Consider the following 18,621-nt stretch of genomic DNA (forward strand, 5'->3'; position numbering starts at 1 on the left):
CTGGTAGAGGCTAATAAAACGGGTCAGTGACCGGTTATAGCTTGGCACAACTGCTGCAAGAATGTGGAACAGCTAAGGGTGTGCATGGGGTTTCTGGGTAACCTGGATCAAAATATTCCTCCAGCATTATGCAAAATTCATATTGAAGTAGAACAGTTACTTGTAGACTACATAGAATAGGCTGCTTACACTATTTTTAATATATAAAATATAATATATAGGCTTATCATATATGATTAAGTCATGTATTCTTAGTGATATACATATTGCACCTCTCAGTCTAATACTTAAGATGCATTGTACTTAGTTATGCTAAATTGCATTCTTAATTGTATTTATACATTTAGGAGATTCATAGTAAACAAGCATACCTCAACAGACTTGTAGCCCCCCATGCAGACCCCCAGGAATGGTAGGTATCCCCCCTGGAGTGCCCCAGTCATGTATCAGTGTCAACTTTAGCCCAGAGGCAGTTTTCTGTATCAGTATTCAGCACATCAGCTGGTGTATATCAACAATAACTACACTTGACTGTAACCGTTGGTGTGAAAGTGGTTTATAGTCTTGTTTTTACCTTATTGGAGAGTTTAAGTAACAAAAGCTGGTATGTCAGTGTATATTTCATTATCAATTGGATGCACCGTCGGCCATTGTTATATTTATTTATTTTCGAAAATTGCGACATTCACAATACAGTGGCCACCCTGGCAGCAGAGCTGATGGCGGGGGCCACAGACAGACATGACTACATGACTATACATACATTGTTGATTAACATATATGTTATTATATTTACAATACTAATTAAAATGGGTAAACTTAGTTGGAGGTCAGAGGTCGAGAATCCGTACAGTGGAAATAATAGACAAGTGCACTAGACCAAATGAACAGGTGGAAGGACACTTTAGAAACGTTTTGTTTGCAGGATGTACACCTGAAGAGCGGCCGAAATGTTTTGGTTTGTAGAGAGGTTGTGACCTGGAAGACCATTGAGGAGCATGTTGGTGGAGAGGGATTGATGGAGAGGGATTGTTATATATAACCATGGATGGTGTTGTACATGTCCAGGGCTTCATTTCTAAGTATCGGGGTATCTTTAGGAGCCAAAATAAAAGTCTGATTGAACTTTTGTCTGAACTATTACATCAGATAAGGCTAGCAGAATGCACGTAATACTAGTCTATGTACTTTATGAATTGTGATGTTCAGGCTATTCAATCTTAATTTTAGGTGTGACATCAGTGGGTGCATTGATTTTTTGTATCTATCTTATGAAAGAAAATATCTTTGCCCATTCCAAAACTGGGGTAGCTATTTTGATAACTGAATTTTCATTATAATCAAGCCCTAGTGAAGAGTGATATAATATAGGCTGGTGCCTCTTAATACATTTGCTTTGGGTGAACAAAACACCAAAACACCATGTAGAAATCAATTACTCCAACAGGTTTACAAAAGCACAGACTGTGAAGAGTTCAGAAGAACAGGTTATCTTTGTTTTGGTGTGTGCTGTAACCTGGACAATGTGGCATGTACATGTCCTTTTAAGGCCATGCCTATAAATTTCCCTGTTCTGTGAATCATTTGAAAGTTTAAGAGTCAAGCAGAGGTCATCTTGAAAATAGAAGGCTAGAATTATAGTCTGACTATAGATTCATTCACTGAAACTTTGTTTACTGACAGAAGTACTGACAAAATTTCCCTGTATAGTCTGTTCTAGTGCCAAGATTCCAGTTTAGAAATTGCCTTTAAAAATCTGAAAACCACTGTCATTTCAGTGGGTGAGGCCTTACCGTATTTCCTGATAGTTTTCGCGGTACTTTTATATTTGTGGTTTTTGGCGGCCACTTCTGTATCAATTTCCTTTTTTTGCACCTACTGCTACTCTGAACATATAATTCTGTGAGCTATATGTCGATTTTTCTTCAATCTTGAACTTTTACTACCAAAAGAATTACAGTTACAGTATCTTTGTTTGGGACGCTACTGTCACACAGGAACAATACAGTGCTAACACTAGGGTTACCAAGTGACAACAGGTAGGTCCTTAACATAACAATGTTGTCCAGAGAAGAGTCCCTATCTACAGATTTGGGGTCAGGGGTTGACATAGTTTCTCTCCAGCCTAGATCTGTCTAACTATCTTGTGCTGATAAAGGCTTGAACTCAGAGTAAGTTTCAGGTTTGTGCAATTTGCAAGTAATATTGGAAGGGCAGCCAAGTGTTCTTGACATGATTGGTTGCTTCTTTAGTTAACCCAATTAGATTACGCTTGGTTGTCTGATTTTTTAAGCTAGGGCAATCCATATACCTGTTGTCTTGTGATAATAAGGGATTGAACCATTTTAGGATTTTATTTTCCAGGTATGTGTGTGTGTTTGACAGACTTCTTGTTTTGTAGAAAAAACTTCTTAAAAAAAACTTTAAAAAGATCTTATTATTAGCTAAAACACTGAAGTGGACTGACATCTTTTTAAGGCCAGGTCACTTCGAACTTTTCAGAAGGTTGTATTTACCTGTGAGCTTAGTTCAGAGTCATTGAGAATCATGCCTTGGGTAAGCAGAGCCCACTCAATTGGAGATGATAATTACCTTTCACTCGCTTGTAGACTGTAGCAACACATGGAGCGATTCCGCTTCCTCTAACAAAGGGTAGGCCTGGAGGAGGACGCCAGTCTTTTGTTCGCAGACCAGAATAGCAATAGAGGATTTGAGGAAGCGCATTAAGGGATTGAGTAAGGATGTCATAGGGGACAAGTAGCTGCTTCAGTGTGTGTTACAGTGTGTAGGGTCAGTACTGGGTCTGTTCCTTTTGACGGAGTAGGGACTAAATCACTTATAATACAGTGAATTGTAAGAGGAGGTTTGTAATATTAGACCCATGAGACCGTTTTGACAATTGCTGTTTTATTAATTACTTTGTTAGGTCTGTACAAGATACAATACAGGTACAAAGTGTGATGCTGTTCTCTTTTGCCACGGGACCTTTCAGCATACTATACATACATGTATTTCGTAAAATTTTGAATTGTAGAGAAGGTTTGTAATGTTTTGACCCGTAAGACCTCAATGACAATTCCTGTTTACTTTGTTAGGGCTGTACAAGATGCATTTGTACAATGCAAGTATAAACTGTGATGCTGTTCTCTTTCGCTTTGGGTCCTTACAGTATAGATATTTTAGTAAAATTTTGATTTTGAGTATATGTATGTTTTCATTTTATTTTATGGTACTCAAAATAAGTTCCCTTTTTAAAGTTGATGTCCTTTACTTTTTGCTGTCTTAATTTTCTGTTCCTCACATTGTCCAACTTGTTTCTAACTTCAGTTTTGCAAGTTCTTTTGGTTCGAACTTGAGCTTTGGTCACTGTTGTATTTCTTTGACTTAAACTGTTATTTCGTCTCCAAGGTTGGTTTGACTTGATCGCGAGCTTTTCAAACAGTGTTTCATTTTACCTTCTATTTCTTCTCTTCCCCCTGCAGTCTCCAAGATTGGTTCGAACCTAAGCTTTGTTTTACTTGTATGTGAAACAGTTATTTATCTTTTATTTCTTCTCTATCTCCCCCTGCAGTCTCAAAGATTGGTTGGAACTTGAGCTTTGTTACATATCAAACATAACAGTTATTTTAACTTTTATTTTCTTCTTTCCCCCCAGCAGTCTCCAAGATTGGTTCGAACCTAAGCTTTGTTTATTTGTTATACTATATATCAAACAGTAAGTTTACCTTTTATTTCTTTTTTCTCTCCCCCCTTTAGTCTCCAAGATTGGTTCGAACCTGAGCTGTGCGCGGTCCGCCCTCCTCCCCGGGGGGAGGGCTGGGCTCTACCGAGTCGCATGGATGAGACGGCAGCACGGCAAACCTGACGACGAGCTTAGGTAAGCACTTACTAACTAACTAACACCTTACCGGTAGTACAGGGGGGGGAGGGCTGGGCTCTACCGAGTCGCATGGATGCGACACAAACACGGGAAACCTGATGACGAGCTTAGGTAAGTACTACAGCTACAGTACACACTACACCTTACCGGTAGTACAGGGGGAGGGGGGGTCTCTACCGAGTCCAGCACGGGAAACCTGATGATGAGCTTAGGTATGTACTAAAATGATATACATGTATTATATAGGATAATTTGATTCAGGTACAAGTACGTGAAGGTCAACAGCCTAACTGGCAGGTGTCAAGAAAAATTGCCTACTGATTTATTTACAGGTATGGTTAGGCTGTTGGTCTGCTTCCCAAGATTTTTTTGCTGGGTAGCGGATCTTGGGGAGCGGACCAAAGCTAACAAGGCTGGACTCCAGGCTACCTCATAGCCCGGAAGTCAGACAAAAGCCCTACATCCAGGCTAACAGTTGTGGTAGAATATCCAGGACTACCCATACTAATGGAGATCTAAATAAACAAACAAACAAACAAACAAACTATCTGCGAGTATGTGTTAGATATAGGTTACTTGTAAGTCTCTTTTCTGGCTGTAGAGGTCATAATCTAAAGGCTCTAATAACAGGTTTTTCCCCTTGTTAAAGGATCTCCCCTCAGCCACCAAGCTCAGCCCTGCACAAATGAACTGTGTTTAGTTACACTCAAGCTTTCAATAGGTTCAGGAGTACATGTACACGTGCTTAAGGGGGGCCTGCATGGGGGGGTCCGACAACACTCTACGCTGAATTCGGAAACCTCTCGATCACGCTTTACGATAAATTCCAAGTAGCTACAACGCATTACATAGAATTAAAACGTGACTTTCGCTCTATGCAAAATGTGCCAAGTACGCTCTACGTTGAATTAGAGCAGTCCGTCTACGCTCTACGTAGAATTAAAACGGCCGATTACGCTCTACGGAAAAGGGCATGCGGGCCCCCACCAAACTCAGCCCTGCACAAAATGAACTGTATTTAGTTACACTCAAGCTCTCAATAGGTTCAGAGGTACACGTACTTAAGGTACCCACTTCATAAAATCTACATGTATAGGCGCTTTTCAGATGTACTGACGTTTAAAAATATTTTTGGGTTTTTGAAAAAATAAATCCAAGTAAATTCAAGCAAGGAACTTTTTAGGTTGTCAAATATTTAGAAGAAATCCTATGGCTTAAATATGCTTAATTTCATTCTCTTGTGACACTGCTTCAACTTGTAACAGCTAAAGCACTGTTCAAAAATTACAAGAACACTTGTTTTCAAATAGAGTTTTTTGCTCAAAACGTTTTTTTGGGCCCCCTCGAAACTCGAAAACTGTGTAGGAAGGACTGTTGACTTCTGTAGAGGTGAAATCAGTGGCTTCGGCGATCAGTGAGGCATCAAAAGGGGGCCCGCAAGCCCTTTTCTGTAGAGCGTAATCGGCCGTTTTAATTCTACGTAGACAGATCGCTCTAATTCAACGTAGAGCGTAACTGGCGCATTTTGCGTAGAGCGTATTCTCCATTTTAATTCAACGTAATGCATTGTAGCCACTCGGAATTTATCGTAAAGCTTAATCGAGAAGTTTCCGAGTGCAGCGTAGAGCGTTGTCGGGACCCCCCCATGCAGGCCCCCATCAATGGCTTCTGCGATCACCGAGGCGTCAAATGGGGATGGAATTACGCTTCAGGATCGCCTTTCGCAGAGAAGAGTTGGTCCGAACAGAGCAACAACAAACGTAGTTGGAGATACAAACACATCTGTAGTGAGTAGGGACTACTCTCTCTCTGTAGTAGAAATGCTTTGGAAGTATGGGAGGAAGACAAGGATCGGAGAAGTGCAAAGATGACTTCTTAGTCAGGTCAGTGTTATTATGTAGTTGTGAGTACCTTACACGTGTCTGTTTTTGGTTTCCCTTTAACTGGGTTTGTTGTTTTTAAATTTGGAACATCGACCAATAGTGAGTAGAGACTACTCTCTGTAGTAGAAATGCTTTGGAAGTATGGGAGGAAGACATTAGGTTCAGAGAAGTGCAGAGATGACTTCTTAGTGAGGTGAGCATTTTATAATACATGTAGATGAAGTATCATGTGCATTGAAGTGTATGACGAGTACCTTACACGTTTCTGTTATTGGTTTCCCTTTAACTGGGTTTGTTGTTTTTAAATTTGGAACATCGAGTCGGACCAATACGTATTGTACCAACCGCTTTTTAGATAACTTGTATATTGCCTTTATTTGGATCCTACACAGTTAGTTCAGTGCAAGATTTGATACTAGAAATTGGAATATGAAGTTACTAATGTGATAAGAATTAGAGCTTTTGAAGGAGTCTATTTCAGACTTTTTTCATCTTTGGTCAAGAAACTGAGGGCTTCTGTTAGAAGAGGATAACATTTAACATTTAACATTTCGGAAACAGAAATATCATGAGGGTGCAGAGGAGTATTTGAGCTACCCGGTATAGCTTAACATAGGTGCAAACAGTGTCGTACCATAGTGCTAACAGATAGCAAACATTGCACAGGGATCACAATACACAGAGAAAATGTGTAATGAACAAGCTACAAGATCAAAAGGACAAAAATCATGACACAATGATAGATTTTTGTGTAACATATTTTCAATTTCTTTAGCCTGTATCTGCAAAAACTTGGGACTGCTTTTGAATTTCATTCAGGAATTAGGTTTCTCTTATACCCCTAACATACCCTCTGTGCCATATGGCAAACAAGTCAACATAGCCCACACTCTGGTGCTAAACTGGTGCCCTGATTAAATATTGACTCCAGGAATTCTAGAAGTGGAACAGAACCTACAAAGTGCTTGTTTCCCTACCAACAACAACATTAAACATTAGTCAAATGCTAACATGCATGTGCAGCTGCAGTTCTGATTACACATGATAGGGGTCCTCGTTTAATCTTCATCGGTGTAGCCTAACGGAATTCAATTAATCAACATGTAAGTTATATGTAAGAGTACAAATCCTCCTATAGGAATTAACGTGCTGTGGAAAATCTTACAATCTGCTTTCAATCTCATTCTCTTGTGGTTGACATAAGCTAGGTTCTGATGTGGTTGTTATGTAGTCTAAGTCTTATTTTAGTGGAATTCTTAGTCTCCGTATCAGGCTTATAGAACTGGGGCTTTGGTGGGTCTTTGGCTGTTTTCTGATTAGCCTCCGTAGCAGGCTTATAGAACTGGGGGTTTGGTGGTCTTTGGCTGTTTTCTGATTAGCCTCCGTAGCAGGCTTATAGAACTGGGGCTTTGGTGGGTCTTTTGCTGTTTTCTGATTAGCCCAGTTCTAGAAAAACAGGGTAACTCAACCAGGCCGGCTATGTTGTCTATATGCAATCAGAAAATAGCACATAAAAGCTCCCAAAGACCCTGAAGACCCCCAGTTTTTGGCATGCTATGGAGGCTACAGAATTCTGTCTTTTGGGGTCTGGAAGGCTTTTTAGTCCATTTCACACCTTGCTGCACTCTTCACACCCAGAAGTTGAGAAAACCAGGTAGAAAGAGCGTCTGTTGTCACTACACAAGCAGGTACGACCTACTTCCGTTGCACCTAATCGAGTTTGCTGTTCTTATGCAAATGAGGTGGGCGGGGCCAGCTCTCACTCGCCCGGTAGACAAAGCCTGCGCTCTGATTGGCCAAACCGAAAAGCTTGTGTACATTTAAATCTTAGACAGTTCCTATGGCCTGTGCAGCATCGGTGGTGGTATAGCTTACACTCTAGTCTCTGTCCTGCCTTTGTTTTTGAAATTCTGATAAGACAAAGGCGTCAGCCATGTTTAAGAAGGTTCGTAAGGCCCTGTCTATGTCACGGAGACGGAGTAGAGAGAAGGTTTATACTGTGATCACACCGAGCAGGCGGATACAGGCGTCGGAAATTACCGGACTGAGGCTTGCTGGATTCACTAGGAAACAGAGCTTCCTCAAGTGAGTTTTTGGATTTGTTGGAGGGGTATTTAAGAAGAAGACTTTACTAATGATAGTGTCTACCAGACAATAATGTCTCAAGGTTTGTGTCATCACACCCAGCAGTTGAGAGACTTGCTGGGTTCACAAGGAAACAGAGCTTTCTCAAGTGAGTTTTTGGACTTGTTGGAGGGGTATTTAAGAAGAAGACTTTACTAATACTAACTCTAGTAGGTTACTGTAGTAAACTGTAGAAAATTGGCCAAATATACAGAAGTTATAGCTGGCTGTATAATTATAGTACAGGGTTCACTAGGAAACAGAGCTTCCTCAAGTAAGTTTTTGGATTTGTTGGAGGGGTATTTAAGAAGAAGACTTTACTAATGATAGTGTCTACCAGACAATAATGTCTCAAGGTTTGTGTCATCACACCCAGCAGTTAAGAGACTTGCTGGGTTCACAAGGAAACAGAGCTTTCTCACGTAAGTTTTTAGGTTGCTGGAGGGTATTTTAAGAACAAGACGCACTACTACTAACTCTAGTAGGTTGCTGTAGTAGGTAAGGCTGAAAAGTAGGAGAAAACTGGCCAAATATACAGAAGTTATAGCTGGCTGTATAATTATACTTTATAGTACAGGGTTCACTAGGAAACAGAGATTCCTCAAGTACTAGTAAGTTTTGGGGTTTGTTGGGTATAATATTTAAGAACAAGACTCTGAGTATTATGTAAGTAATAGTCTCTACTAGACTCTAGCAGGTTGCTGAAAAATAGGAGAAACTGGAAAAATATACACTAGTCAGAAGATAGCTTGCTATTACTAGTATTAGTCTGTCCAAAATAGACGTAGTACTACAATGACAGTATTTTCCAGTATATAATACCCTTTAGTTTTACTGTCATACTTAATGTGTAACAGGCATGTAAAGTTTACTATAATAATACCTGTTTGTTGATGTGTTGAAGGTTACTAAATGATCACTACATTATTTGCCTTGAGGATTATATCTGTAAATAGGATTACAATGTTATAATTATAGACCAGACTATGTGAGTATGTCAGATATGCTGACAGTCAAAACAGATGTCAGGTCAAGGTTTGTCAACTTTGTGGGTTGTTTTCTTTACTTAGACTGTCTGCATAAACTGCCCCTAAATTTATTTTGGAAGTAAACACTAAACTTGATCCTAGTACTTGAATGTCAATGATTTAGAATGGGACCCGTAGTAAAATAGGTGTCTTCATGCATGTACATGTAGCTTGTCTAACCCATATACATATATTATGATAGCTGCCCAATACACATTTGTAAGTATAGTTGTATCTGTTAGTAGGTATCTGTGTGACAAACCGATTACTTATAAGATATCAATTTTTCAACCACCTGCCATTTTTTATCTTGTGTAATTTGGTATTTTTTTCTGAAAAAATGTTCTGATTTTACCATTCGATGTCCAATAGTTTAACTTTCTATACAGTTTTTCTATGCTACAGTATGCATGGTACATGTATGTATGCATGCTAAAAGTTATTCTTGTGTATCTGATCAGGATTATCACACCAAATTGTTGTTTCTGTACACTTGTCTGGTAATTGTTATTCAAAGCAGTTGTCATTGATCTCTCTTTACCAAAATATTTGAACTATCTAGCCATAGCCTAATCTCCAAGTCTCCAAGCAGATGTAAGAATGCAGCTCATTCTACAATGTAATAACTGTTTTTGCAACATTGGTACTCTTTTTAGTACAGTATGATTTTATTTTTTTTATCTGACATGGTATTGTGCATACATGTGTGTGTGTGTGTGTGTGTGTGCGCGCATGCATATGTGCACATTTTTTTCCATACTTTTAAAAGTCTTTCCCCCAAAGTAGAAATTTATGAAAGTGTTAACTTTAGCCTTTAGTTTAAGTTAAGGTAATAAAATGTAAATTTACGGTAGCACAACAACGGAAAGAAAACACAGAGAATGAGAATAACCCTAATATCTGCTTGCCCAAAGGCAATTCTGCCTCCCCATACCTGTTGCTTAGTGGGAGGCCAGTGCCTAATGTAGGTTAGCTTGTCCAGTCTGTAACTCTAGAGCACCTGTGGTTTCAGGGTCACAGACCCTTTGTTGATATTTTTACACCCAGTGTTTAGGTCATATCCAACCTGATACACCACTTTGGAAGTTTTTTGGGCAGGTTTTGATGCTTTTCCGGAGATTTTGTTATTTTTTCTCAAAGTTGTACTGGGCAAATACTGAAATAGAAGCTCAAAACAAGCAAAAAGATGTTGATAACAAGTCATAAAAGAGCCAAACCCATGTAGCTGCTTGGACTTGGAGGTTACTAGTATGTAAAATGCCTAGCCTCCGTAGCAGGCTTATAGAACTGGGGGTTTGGTAGTCTTCGGCTGTTTTCTGCCTCCGTAGCAGGCTTATAGAACTGGGGTTTGGTGGTCTTCGGCTGTTTTCTGAAATGTGGTTGTTATGTAGTAGTGGAATTCTTAGCCTCCATAGCAGGCTTATAGAACTGGGGGTTTGGTGGGTCTTTTGCTGTTTTCTGATTAGCCCAGTTCTAGAAAAACAGGGTAACTCAACCAGGCCGGCTATGTTGTCTATATGCAATCAGAAAATAGCACATAAAAGCTCCCAAAGACCCTGAAGACCCCCCAGACCCCCAGTTTTTGGCATGCTATGGAGGCTACAGAATTCTGTCTTTTGGGGTCTGGAAGCCTGTTTAGTCCATTTCACACCTTGCTGCAGTCCTCACACCCAGAAATTGAGAAAACCAGGTAGAAAGAGCGTCTGTTGTCACTACACAAGCAGGTACGACCTACTTCCCTCGCACCTAATCGAGTTTGCTGTTCTTATGCAAATGAGGTGGGCGGGGCCAGCTCTCACTCAGCCGGTAGACAAAGCCTGCGCTCTGATTGGCTGAACCGAAAAGCTTGTGTACATTTAAAATCTTAGACAGTTCCTATGGCCTGTGCAGCATCGGTGGTGGTATAGCTTACACTCTAGTCTCTGTCCTGCCTTTGTTTTTGAAATTCTGGTAAGACAAAGGCGTCAGCCATGTTTAAGAAGGTTCGTAAGGCCCTGTCTATGTCACGGAGACGGAGCAGAGAGAAGGTTTATACTGTGATCACACCCAGCAGGAGGATTCAGGCATCGGAAATTACTGGACAGAGACTTGCCGGGTTCACTAGGAAACAGAGCTTTCTCAAGTGAGTTTTTGGACTTGTTGGAGGGGTATTTAAGAAGAAGACTTTACTAATGATAGTGTCTACCAGACAATAATGTCTCAAGGTTTGTGTCATCACACCCAGCAGTTGAGAGACTTGCCGGGTTCACCAGGAAACAGAGCTTCCTCAAGTAAGTTTGTGGACTTGTTGGAGGGGATTTTAAGAAGACTCAATAATACTAACTCTAGTAGGTTGCTGTAGCTGAAAAATAAGAGAAAACTGGCAAAATATACAGAAGTTATAGCTGGCTGTGTAATTATAGTATAGGGTTCACTTAGCAGAGATTTCCCAAGTAAGTTTTTGGACTTGTTGGAGGGGATTTTGAGAAGAAGACTCATACAAAGTTAGTCTCTACCATACTCTAGGTTGCTGAAAAATAGGAGAAACTGGAAAAAATATACAGAAGATAGCTTGCTATTAGTCTGTCCAAAATAGACGTAGTACTACAATTACAGTATTTTCCAGTATTACCCTTTAAGTCTTACTGTCATACTTAATGTGTAACGGACATGTAATAACTACATAAAGTTTAGCTGTTTGTTGATATGTTGAAAATGATCGCTGCATTATTTGTCGAGGATATCTGTAAATGGATCATAGGATTATAATGTTATAATTATAGGTCAGACTATGTCAGATATGCAGACAGTCAAAACAGATGTCAGGTCAAGGTTTGTGTGTAATGTTTTCTACTTAGACTGTCTGCATAAACTGCCACACACTAAATTTATTTTGGAAGTGAACACTAACTTATAACTTGTTCGTGTCAATAATTTAGAATGGGACCCATAGTAAAATAGGTGTCTTCATAGTTTGTCTAACCCATATATATTATATTATAATAGCTGTCCAATACACATTATTTTGTAGGTACACTGTATCTGTTAGTAGGTATCTGTGTCACAAACTGATTACTATTAGACATCAATTTTTCAACCACCTGCCACATTTTTATCTTGTGTTATTTGGTATTTTTTTCTGAAAAAAATGCTCTGATTTTTTATTTGATATCTAATAGTTAACTTTTTATACAGTTTTTCTATGCTACAGTATGCATGGTATGTATGCATGCTAAAAGTTATTCTTGTGTATCTGCTCAGGATTATCACACCAAATTGCTGTTTCTGTACACTTGTCTGTTTGTCTGCTTTATTGTTATTCAAAGCAGTTGTCATCAATCTCTCTTCAACAAAATATTTGAACTGTCTAGTCTAATCTCCAAGCAGATATTTCCTGGTCATTCTCTTTGTTTTGTCTTTTTTTTTTCAACATTGGTACTCTTTTCTAGTACAGTATCTTATTTTTTTTATCTGATATGGTATTTTACATAACTTACATGTATCATAAGTGTGTGTGTGTCTGTGTGTGTTAGTATGTATAAATTATGTATATACTTTTAAAGTCTTTCCTACAAAGGAGAAATAAGTGTTAATTTTAGACAATGAAAAATGTAAATTACGGCGGCACAAAAATACAGAATGAATGTTGTGGGAACAGGCATAATGAATTAATAGAGAAACAGAGAATGAGAATAATTAACCCCTACATCTGCCTACATAGATTCTTCCTTCCCATACGTGTTGCTTAGTGGGAGGTCAGTGCCTAATGTAGGTTAGCTTGTCCAGTCTGTAACTCTAGAGCACCTGTGGTTTCAGGGTCACACATCCTTTGTTGATATTTTTACACAAAGTGTTTAGGTAATATCCAACCTGATACACCACTTTGGAAGTTTTTTTGGCAGGTTTTGGTGCTTTTTCAGAAATTTTGTTATTTTTTTCTCAAAGTTACTGGGCAAATACAAGCTCAAAACAAGCAAAAAGATGTTGAAGACAAGTCATAAAAGAGCCAAACCCATGTACATGTAGCTGCTTGGGGGTTAGTACTCAGTATTAGTAGTACAATGTATATCAAATTACCGAGCCCCCGTAGCAGGCTTATAGAACTGGTGGTCTTCGGCTGTTTTCTGATTAGCCCAGTTAAAAAAAACGGGGGTAATTCAACCAGCCCGGCTATGTTGTCTTTAGTATATGCAATCAGAAAATAGCACATCAAAAGCTCCCAAAGACCCTGAAGACCCCCAGATTTTGGCGTGCTGTGGAGGCTAACAAGAGCAGACCCCATGCATGTATCTGCTTGATGGTTCAGTAAAATTACCAGGGACGACAGTAATCAACTTCAGACTGTTCCATTCAGCGAGGATTATCCCAAACAAGGGCGCCAGTCTTCGTGTGCGACGGTTTGTTGTCCGAAGGGTGGAAAATTAAAGAAGTCGCTTAAAAAGATCTCAGTGTTGCCCCACGCAGAGTTTGGTAAATTGAGGGCACGCCGCTTTGTGTGTGGATAAACTTTCTTCTTTATGCTCAAGTCAAAGGAAAAACCTGACATGAACTCACAGTTTTCAGTCTCCAAGTAATTTAGTAAGTATGTAAATCCAATATTATGACATGATTTCTATCTCAGAGTATTTCATTGCAGTTTCTAAGGTATGTCAAGACTCATTTTCATGAGTTTTGTCTCAAGTTAATTAAAAGTTATAATTCCCCAAGGAGGTTAAATAGACCAACAACTTTTGGTTTGAAAAAAGTAAAATTTTAGCCAAATATGGAGAGTGACAATTGGTACCATATAGTTGATTTGCCCAAGAGGTCTAGTGACCAGTTTCTGCTGAATTCTAGTAGAAGGTAGAGTTGTAGACTGAGAACAAGGTAAGTTTTTATGGTTGCCGAAACACTAGCCTCCTTCACAGACTTGTAGGGTGCGGAGGGACGATTTTGCCGCCAAGGGAGTTTAGTTGGGCAGCGAAACCGTTTCTCCCCAGCAAAACTCACTTGGCGGCAAAATCGTCCCTCCGCGGCATAACTCACGTCGTTCACCAAACAAGAATAACGCCACACCCTACAAGTCTGCGAAGGAGGCTACTTCAATGCTGTGTTGTGGCCTTGATCTCTGGGCCTCACAGGTTTGTTTGGGCTCAAGCTATCGCGTGGCGTAAGTGAGCGTTACTGACAGCTGGTCGGCTGCCATCACAGATCGGGTGACAAAACAGACACTGGCACAACATTGACGTACAGACAGGTGGTTTCTGCACACAAAAACACACAGACAGGGTTACTCTGTGTCATTGGTACTTTTTTTTAGAATTCGCTTAGATCTATTACTATAATTACTCTACTATAATTAGAAATTGTTGAGAGTTTTAGACCAGTAGCATCACTAGTTCTGGGCATAACTACTAGTTCTGGGCTATCAAAACACACAGACAGACAGGGTTACTTTGTGTCATTGGCACATGTATTACTTAGTCTACTTTTAGAAACTGTTGAAAGTTTTAGATCAGTATCATAACTATAGTGTCTGATATGAATTGGGGAAAAAGTGTTAAAGTGTTAGTAAACAATAGGAAATTCAAACTCCACTACTGGATCTTCACAACGGTATCTACTATTAAATAAATTACCACACGTTTCAAATGACATCCACCATGCTTCTTCAGATTCACAAATGAACTACTAGTAACAGAACTTGTTTTGGACTAAACTTTAACTAGCCTCCACCAGGCCTTTCTACCGGAATACGGATCGTAGAATTCGGCAAAAAAGAGAGTAAAATTGGCCAAGGGAGTCCGGCCGCGGGGAGGTAGTTTCTTTAACCTCCGAAGCGGCCAGTCAAACCTACAAGGCGACAAACTCCCCTGGCAAATATTTTGCTATATATCGCCAGCGTAGTTAGTCTGGTAGGGACTAAACTTTAACTAAAGTTTCCCTGTTTTTTCAGGCTCCTGGCTGAGGTGTATCGTGTCTCGTCTAACAGCAGTCCGCTGAGATGGAAGCGTGTGACGGACACCCTCGTCCCCGTCACGGTGAAATGTCTGCAGGACGCGCCGTTCCACGTGTTCCACATCACCGCCAACAACTTCGCTGACCAACGCGTGCTTGATGTACAGATAACCGTTCCAGGTAGAGAAAACAAGTGCCCCTAATATCTTTACCAGTCCTCTTTGCATGGATATTAATGTAAAACAAAAGGTTTACTCTGTTTGTACCTAATCACCAAGCAGATCATGCGGTGGCAAGGCAGTATTCGTTGGCCAGAGGAGTGTCCATTACTGTATTAGCCACCGATACTTGATACTGTCTGGCAATTTGGTCTTTTGTGGCCACCAAAACATCTACTTGGAGATTATTTGTACCTAAAGTCATACACTGCTGTACTGTTAGTGTACATGTACTTATGAGCCCCCTCCCTTGCTGATACTGAATGGTAGACTTTCTGTGACTTCAAACTGCAGAGTATTGTTTGTATATTGTACAATCTCGTGCTTGTTGCGAAATACCTGTCACCTTACATTCACTTCGAATTTGAAAAAGCACAAAATTTTTTAAGACCTACATGTAGCATTTGTATAAGTATATTGTGCACCATTAAAAGGAGGAAAGTAATTATAAAGTTGTTTGAAATAGACTAACATGTGAAACTTTACATCTGGTATCACTTTTGAACACAAAGCTTCCAAACATTGTGCCATTTAATGCTGAAGAATGACTTTGCAATACAAAGTTACGTAATTACAGAATAGTCACATGTACATGTATCTATGTATGATAGCAAAGTTTGGCTAACAATTTTATTCTCCTTTACCACCTATGCACACAGGAACTCTGTTTAACAAGACTGCTGAGAGCTTTGTACAATGGAGAGACAAAATGAATGGTAAATATTCAACATCATTTGTTACATTTAGGTCACACCAATTTTTTTCCCTTCAAGTCAGTTCTCTGAAATATTAAGAGAATTAATTCAGGGAGAAATCAAGATGAAAACAGATGACTAGGAATAGATTTGTATGCTCACTCCTCAAACTGTGTATCAACAAGGTACAGGCTTAAACTATTTTGATGTTGACCTTGAAAAGGACCTTCCAATTCAGTTTTATTTTTCTATCAAGAAATAATTCAACAATTTGAGTAAGTGTGGCCTTACTAGATACTACCTTGGGAAGCAAAAAATTGTTTTATTTGGTCTCAAAGTGACCACATTTTTTACCTCAATAAGTTCTTACAATCAGCAATTTGAACTAAAATTTTCTAGTAAGTCCTACATAACTTTCATTATCATTTTGTTGTTGTATGTAGTGATGACTAGTTCTATATGCCAAAAACATTTTAACGCCAAGAATATTTCAATGAGTATTCACTTGTAACCTAACAATTAAGACTGGATGTTTCTGTGTTGTTTTGTGTGCACAGGTGGAGCGTGGGGACTCAACTTCGTGTCCGAAAACGATGCATTCCGGTTCTTGGACGCTTGCATGGTGAGTACCGACTGTTTGGGGGTCGAGTTCCCGACGTTGTCTGGACGTCTGATCGATGAAGCATTTATCCTGTGTGATCTGCTGTTTTAACTTGTCTCAAGCTGGACCAATTCGATTCCTTGGGTCTCAAGAAATGAAGGAAAAGAACAACAAGAAAGCAGAGTTTCTAGAACAAAACTTGTACCTAGCTACTGTAATTCACTTTATGTTCATGGCAGCAAAAGTTTCATGGAACTATATGTTCACGGTGGCGACAGGTGTAGAGAAAGAGAGTCCAGGAATTATTTGTTAACTGTAATGATGAAGTTCACGATACAGAAGTAACAGTGAAAGCTGAACATAACAGTACAGTGAAAAAATCAGGAATTACTGACAGTATATGTACTCATGAACTGTGTATACCAAGAATATAGATACAAAATCTTTTCATATTGATTTTCAAGTCGAGCAATTTTTCCTTTCTTAATCCGAGAACCAACAAATAAAATTAGTGTGGCCTGAGACCAGATCGTGTTCCCCGGTTTGTCGTGGCTGAAACAGAGCGTCGTGTTGTGTTGTGTGTATGGCTGGTCCACTTGTCGCCGAGGTCGAGCACTCTTGTGTATTGTGCCTGCTGCCAGCCTGTGCACACACACGCAGGGGAGTGGGCACAACCTTTCTGCTGCTGTGACTAACCAGGGCTCAAAATACTACTACCTGCATATGCAGTTGGTTCAGCTAGCTGTGCAGGTATTTTTTTATATTTGATGTCTACCTGCACCAGTCAATGTATTGGGTTAAAACTTTACTGTATGTATTACTAACATGTGTCCATAATATCACCAGGGTCCATAATATCGCCACCTTGAGAAACAGTGTGCTTAAAGATATTTTTACTGCACCATACTTTTTTATTTGCTATATTGTTTGGTATCACCTACATGTATGATGTATAAAAGAAACTGTGGCAAAGGTTTCTGAACAGTTTTTAGTACGATCCACACTTACTAAATTCTGACTGGTGCAGGTAAAAGTTTAAGCCTGGGTAAGGTTAGGAGGCTAGGTAAAACTTGTCTGGTGCAGGTAATTTTCAATGTTGCCCCACTGGTTCAGGTACTATGAAAAAAACAGTATTTTGAGTCCTGCTATTGTGTGCTAACTTTGCTGTGTGCTGTGTTGTGTGTTTTGTAGCCGACTGGGCGTAACACCCTCTCCCCCGTCAGTAACTGTTCCTCCAGCTCACTCAAGATCACACCACCAAAGGTAACGTTGCCTCCACAAAAATACAGCCTCTACCAGGCACTGTGGATCGCTGGAAAAATAGTAGACATTTGCCAAAATAAAGGGGATACTAAACCAGGGAATTTGGCCGGCACGAGAGGGGACAATTTGCAACCCAAGGCCAACTCCTCTGGTATTATTATATTCCCTTTATTTTGGACAAATTTCTACTATTTTGTCCAGCGATCCGCAGTGCCTGGTAGAGGCTAGCACAGAATGCCTGGCTTTATGTTATAATGGACAGGTGTTTCTGGTACCTTTTTAAAGTCTTCAAACACGTACTTTTGATAGAAAATTTCTTTAGAGTCTTTCCCAATGTAATGTGACTGTTGGATGTTTAGTGAACTGTGTATAATGTAGTCAGTAGTGAGCAGTAGAGCAGAAACAGTAGCCACCCATGAAGACAACGGTCAGGGGAAAGGTAAAATCACTAACTTTGTTAGACGTTTATCCTGATACAATAATTATTATAGAAAGATAGATTGGTGAAGGTTGGACATCCAGGTAATAAGATACGCCAAATAGCAACTGGATATGACTCTGGAAACGGTCAGACGTTTCAGCTAGTATCCACTAGCTTTCTTCAGTGACTGAGAGACCAGAGGAGAAATGCAGGTTTATATGCACAAACTATTGAAGGAAGATATAGATTTTTGTCATTTTGTATACAGTACACCACAAACCGATCTGTCGATAAAACCCACATGACTGTCGAAAATAGTTTATACCGTAATTATAGCGAATGTTACTGGATTCTAGGTCTAGAACTGTTTTTTTCAAGTGGGACACAAACCAGCCACCAAGAATTCTCAAATTTAGTGAGAAAATCAATTAAAACACTTTAAGTGGCCTGGGAAAGTATCTTTGAGAAGCTCAAAAGTAGGTCAAGCCAGATGAAGAGCATGGAAAAACATTTTTTTCAGTCTCTGATGAAAGGTAGTGGATGCTACCTGAAATGTCTGACCGTTTCTAAAATCATATCCATTTGCTTTTAC

The 18,621-nt window shown here is 39.6% G+C and overlaps 1 protein-coding gene across 1 annotated transcript in view; it reads left to right on the forward strand.

Moving 5' to 3' along the window:
* Window positions 1-10,778: 10,778 nt before the first annotated feature.
* Window positions 10,779-18,621, forward strand: part of LOC109470777 — a 50,971-nt gene continuing 43,128 nt past the window's right edge. Inside the window, exons 1-5 of the mRNA XM_019769853.1 lie at window positions 10,779-11,037; window positions 14,830-15,011; window positions 15,709-15,765; window positions 16,302-16,366; window positions 17,537-17,608. Coding sequence (XP_019625412.1) covers window positions 10,886-11,037; window positions 14,830-15,011; window positions 15,709-15,765; window positions 16,302-16,366; window positions 17,537-17,608 — 528 coding nt within the window. The 5' untranslated portion in view covers window positions 10,779-10,885. The remainder of the gene's footprint in view (window positions 11,038-14,829; window positions 15,012-15,708; window positions 15,766-16,301; window positions 16,367-17,536; window positions 17,609-18,621) is intronic.

Source organism: Branchiostoma belcheri, unplaced genomic scaffold, assembly GCF_001625305.1.
Source record: "Branchiostoma belcheri isolate BF01 breed outbred unplaced genomic scaffold, Haploidv18h27 scaffold232, whole genome shotgun sequence".
NCBI classification, from domain to species: Eukaryota; Metazoa; Chordata; class Leptocardii; order Amphioxiformes; family Branchiostomatidae; genus Branchiostoma; species Branchiostoma belcheri.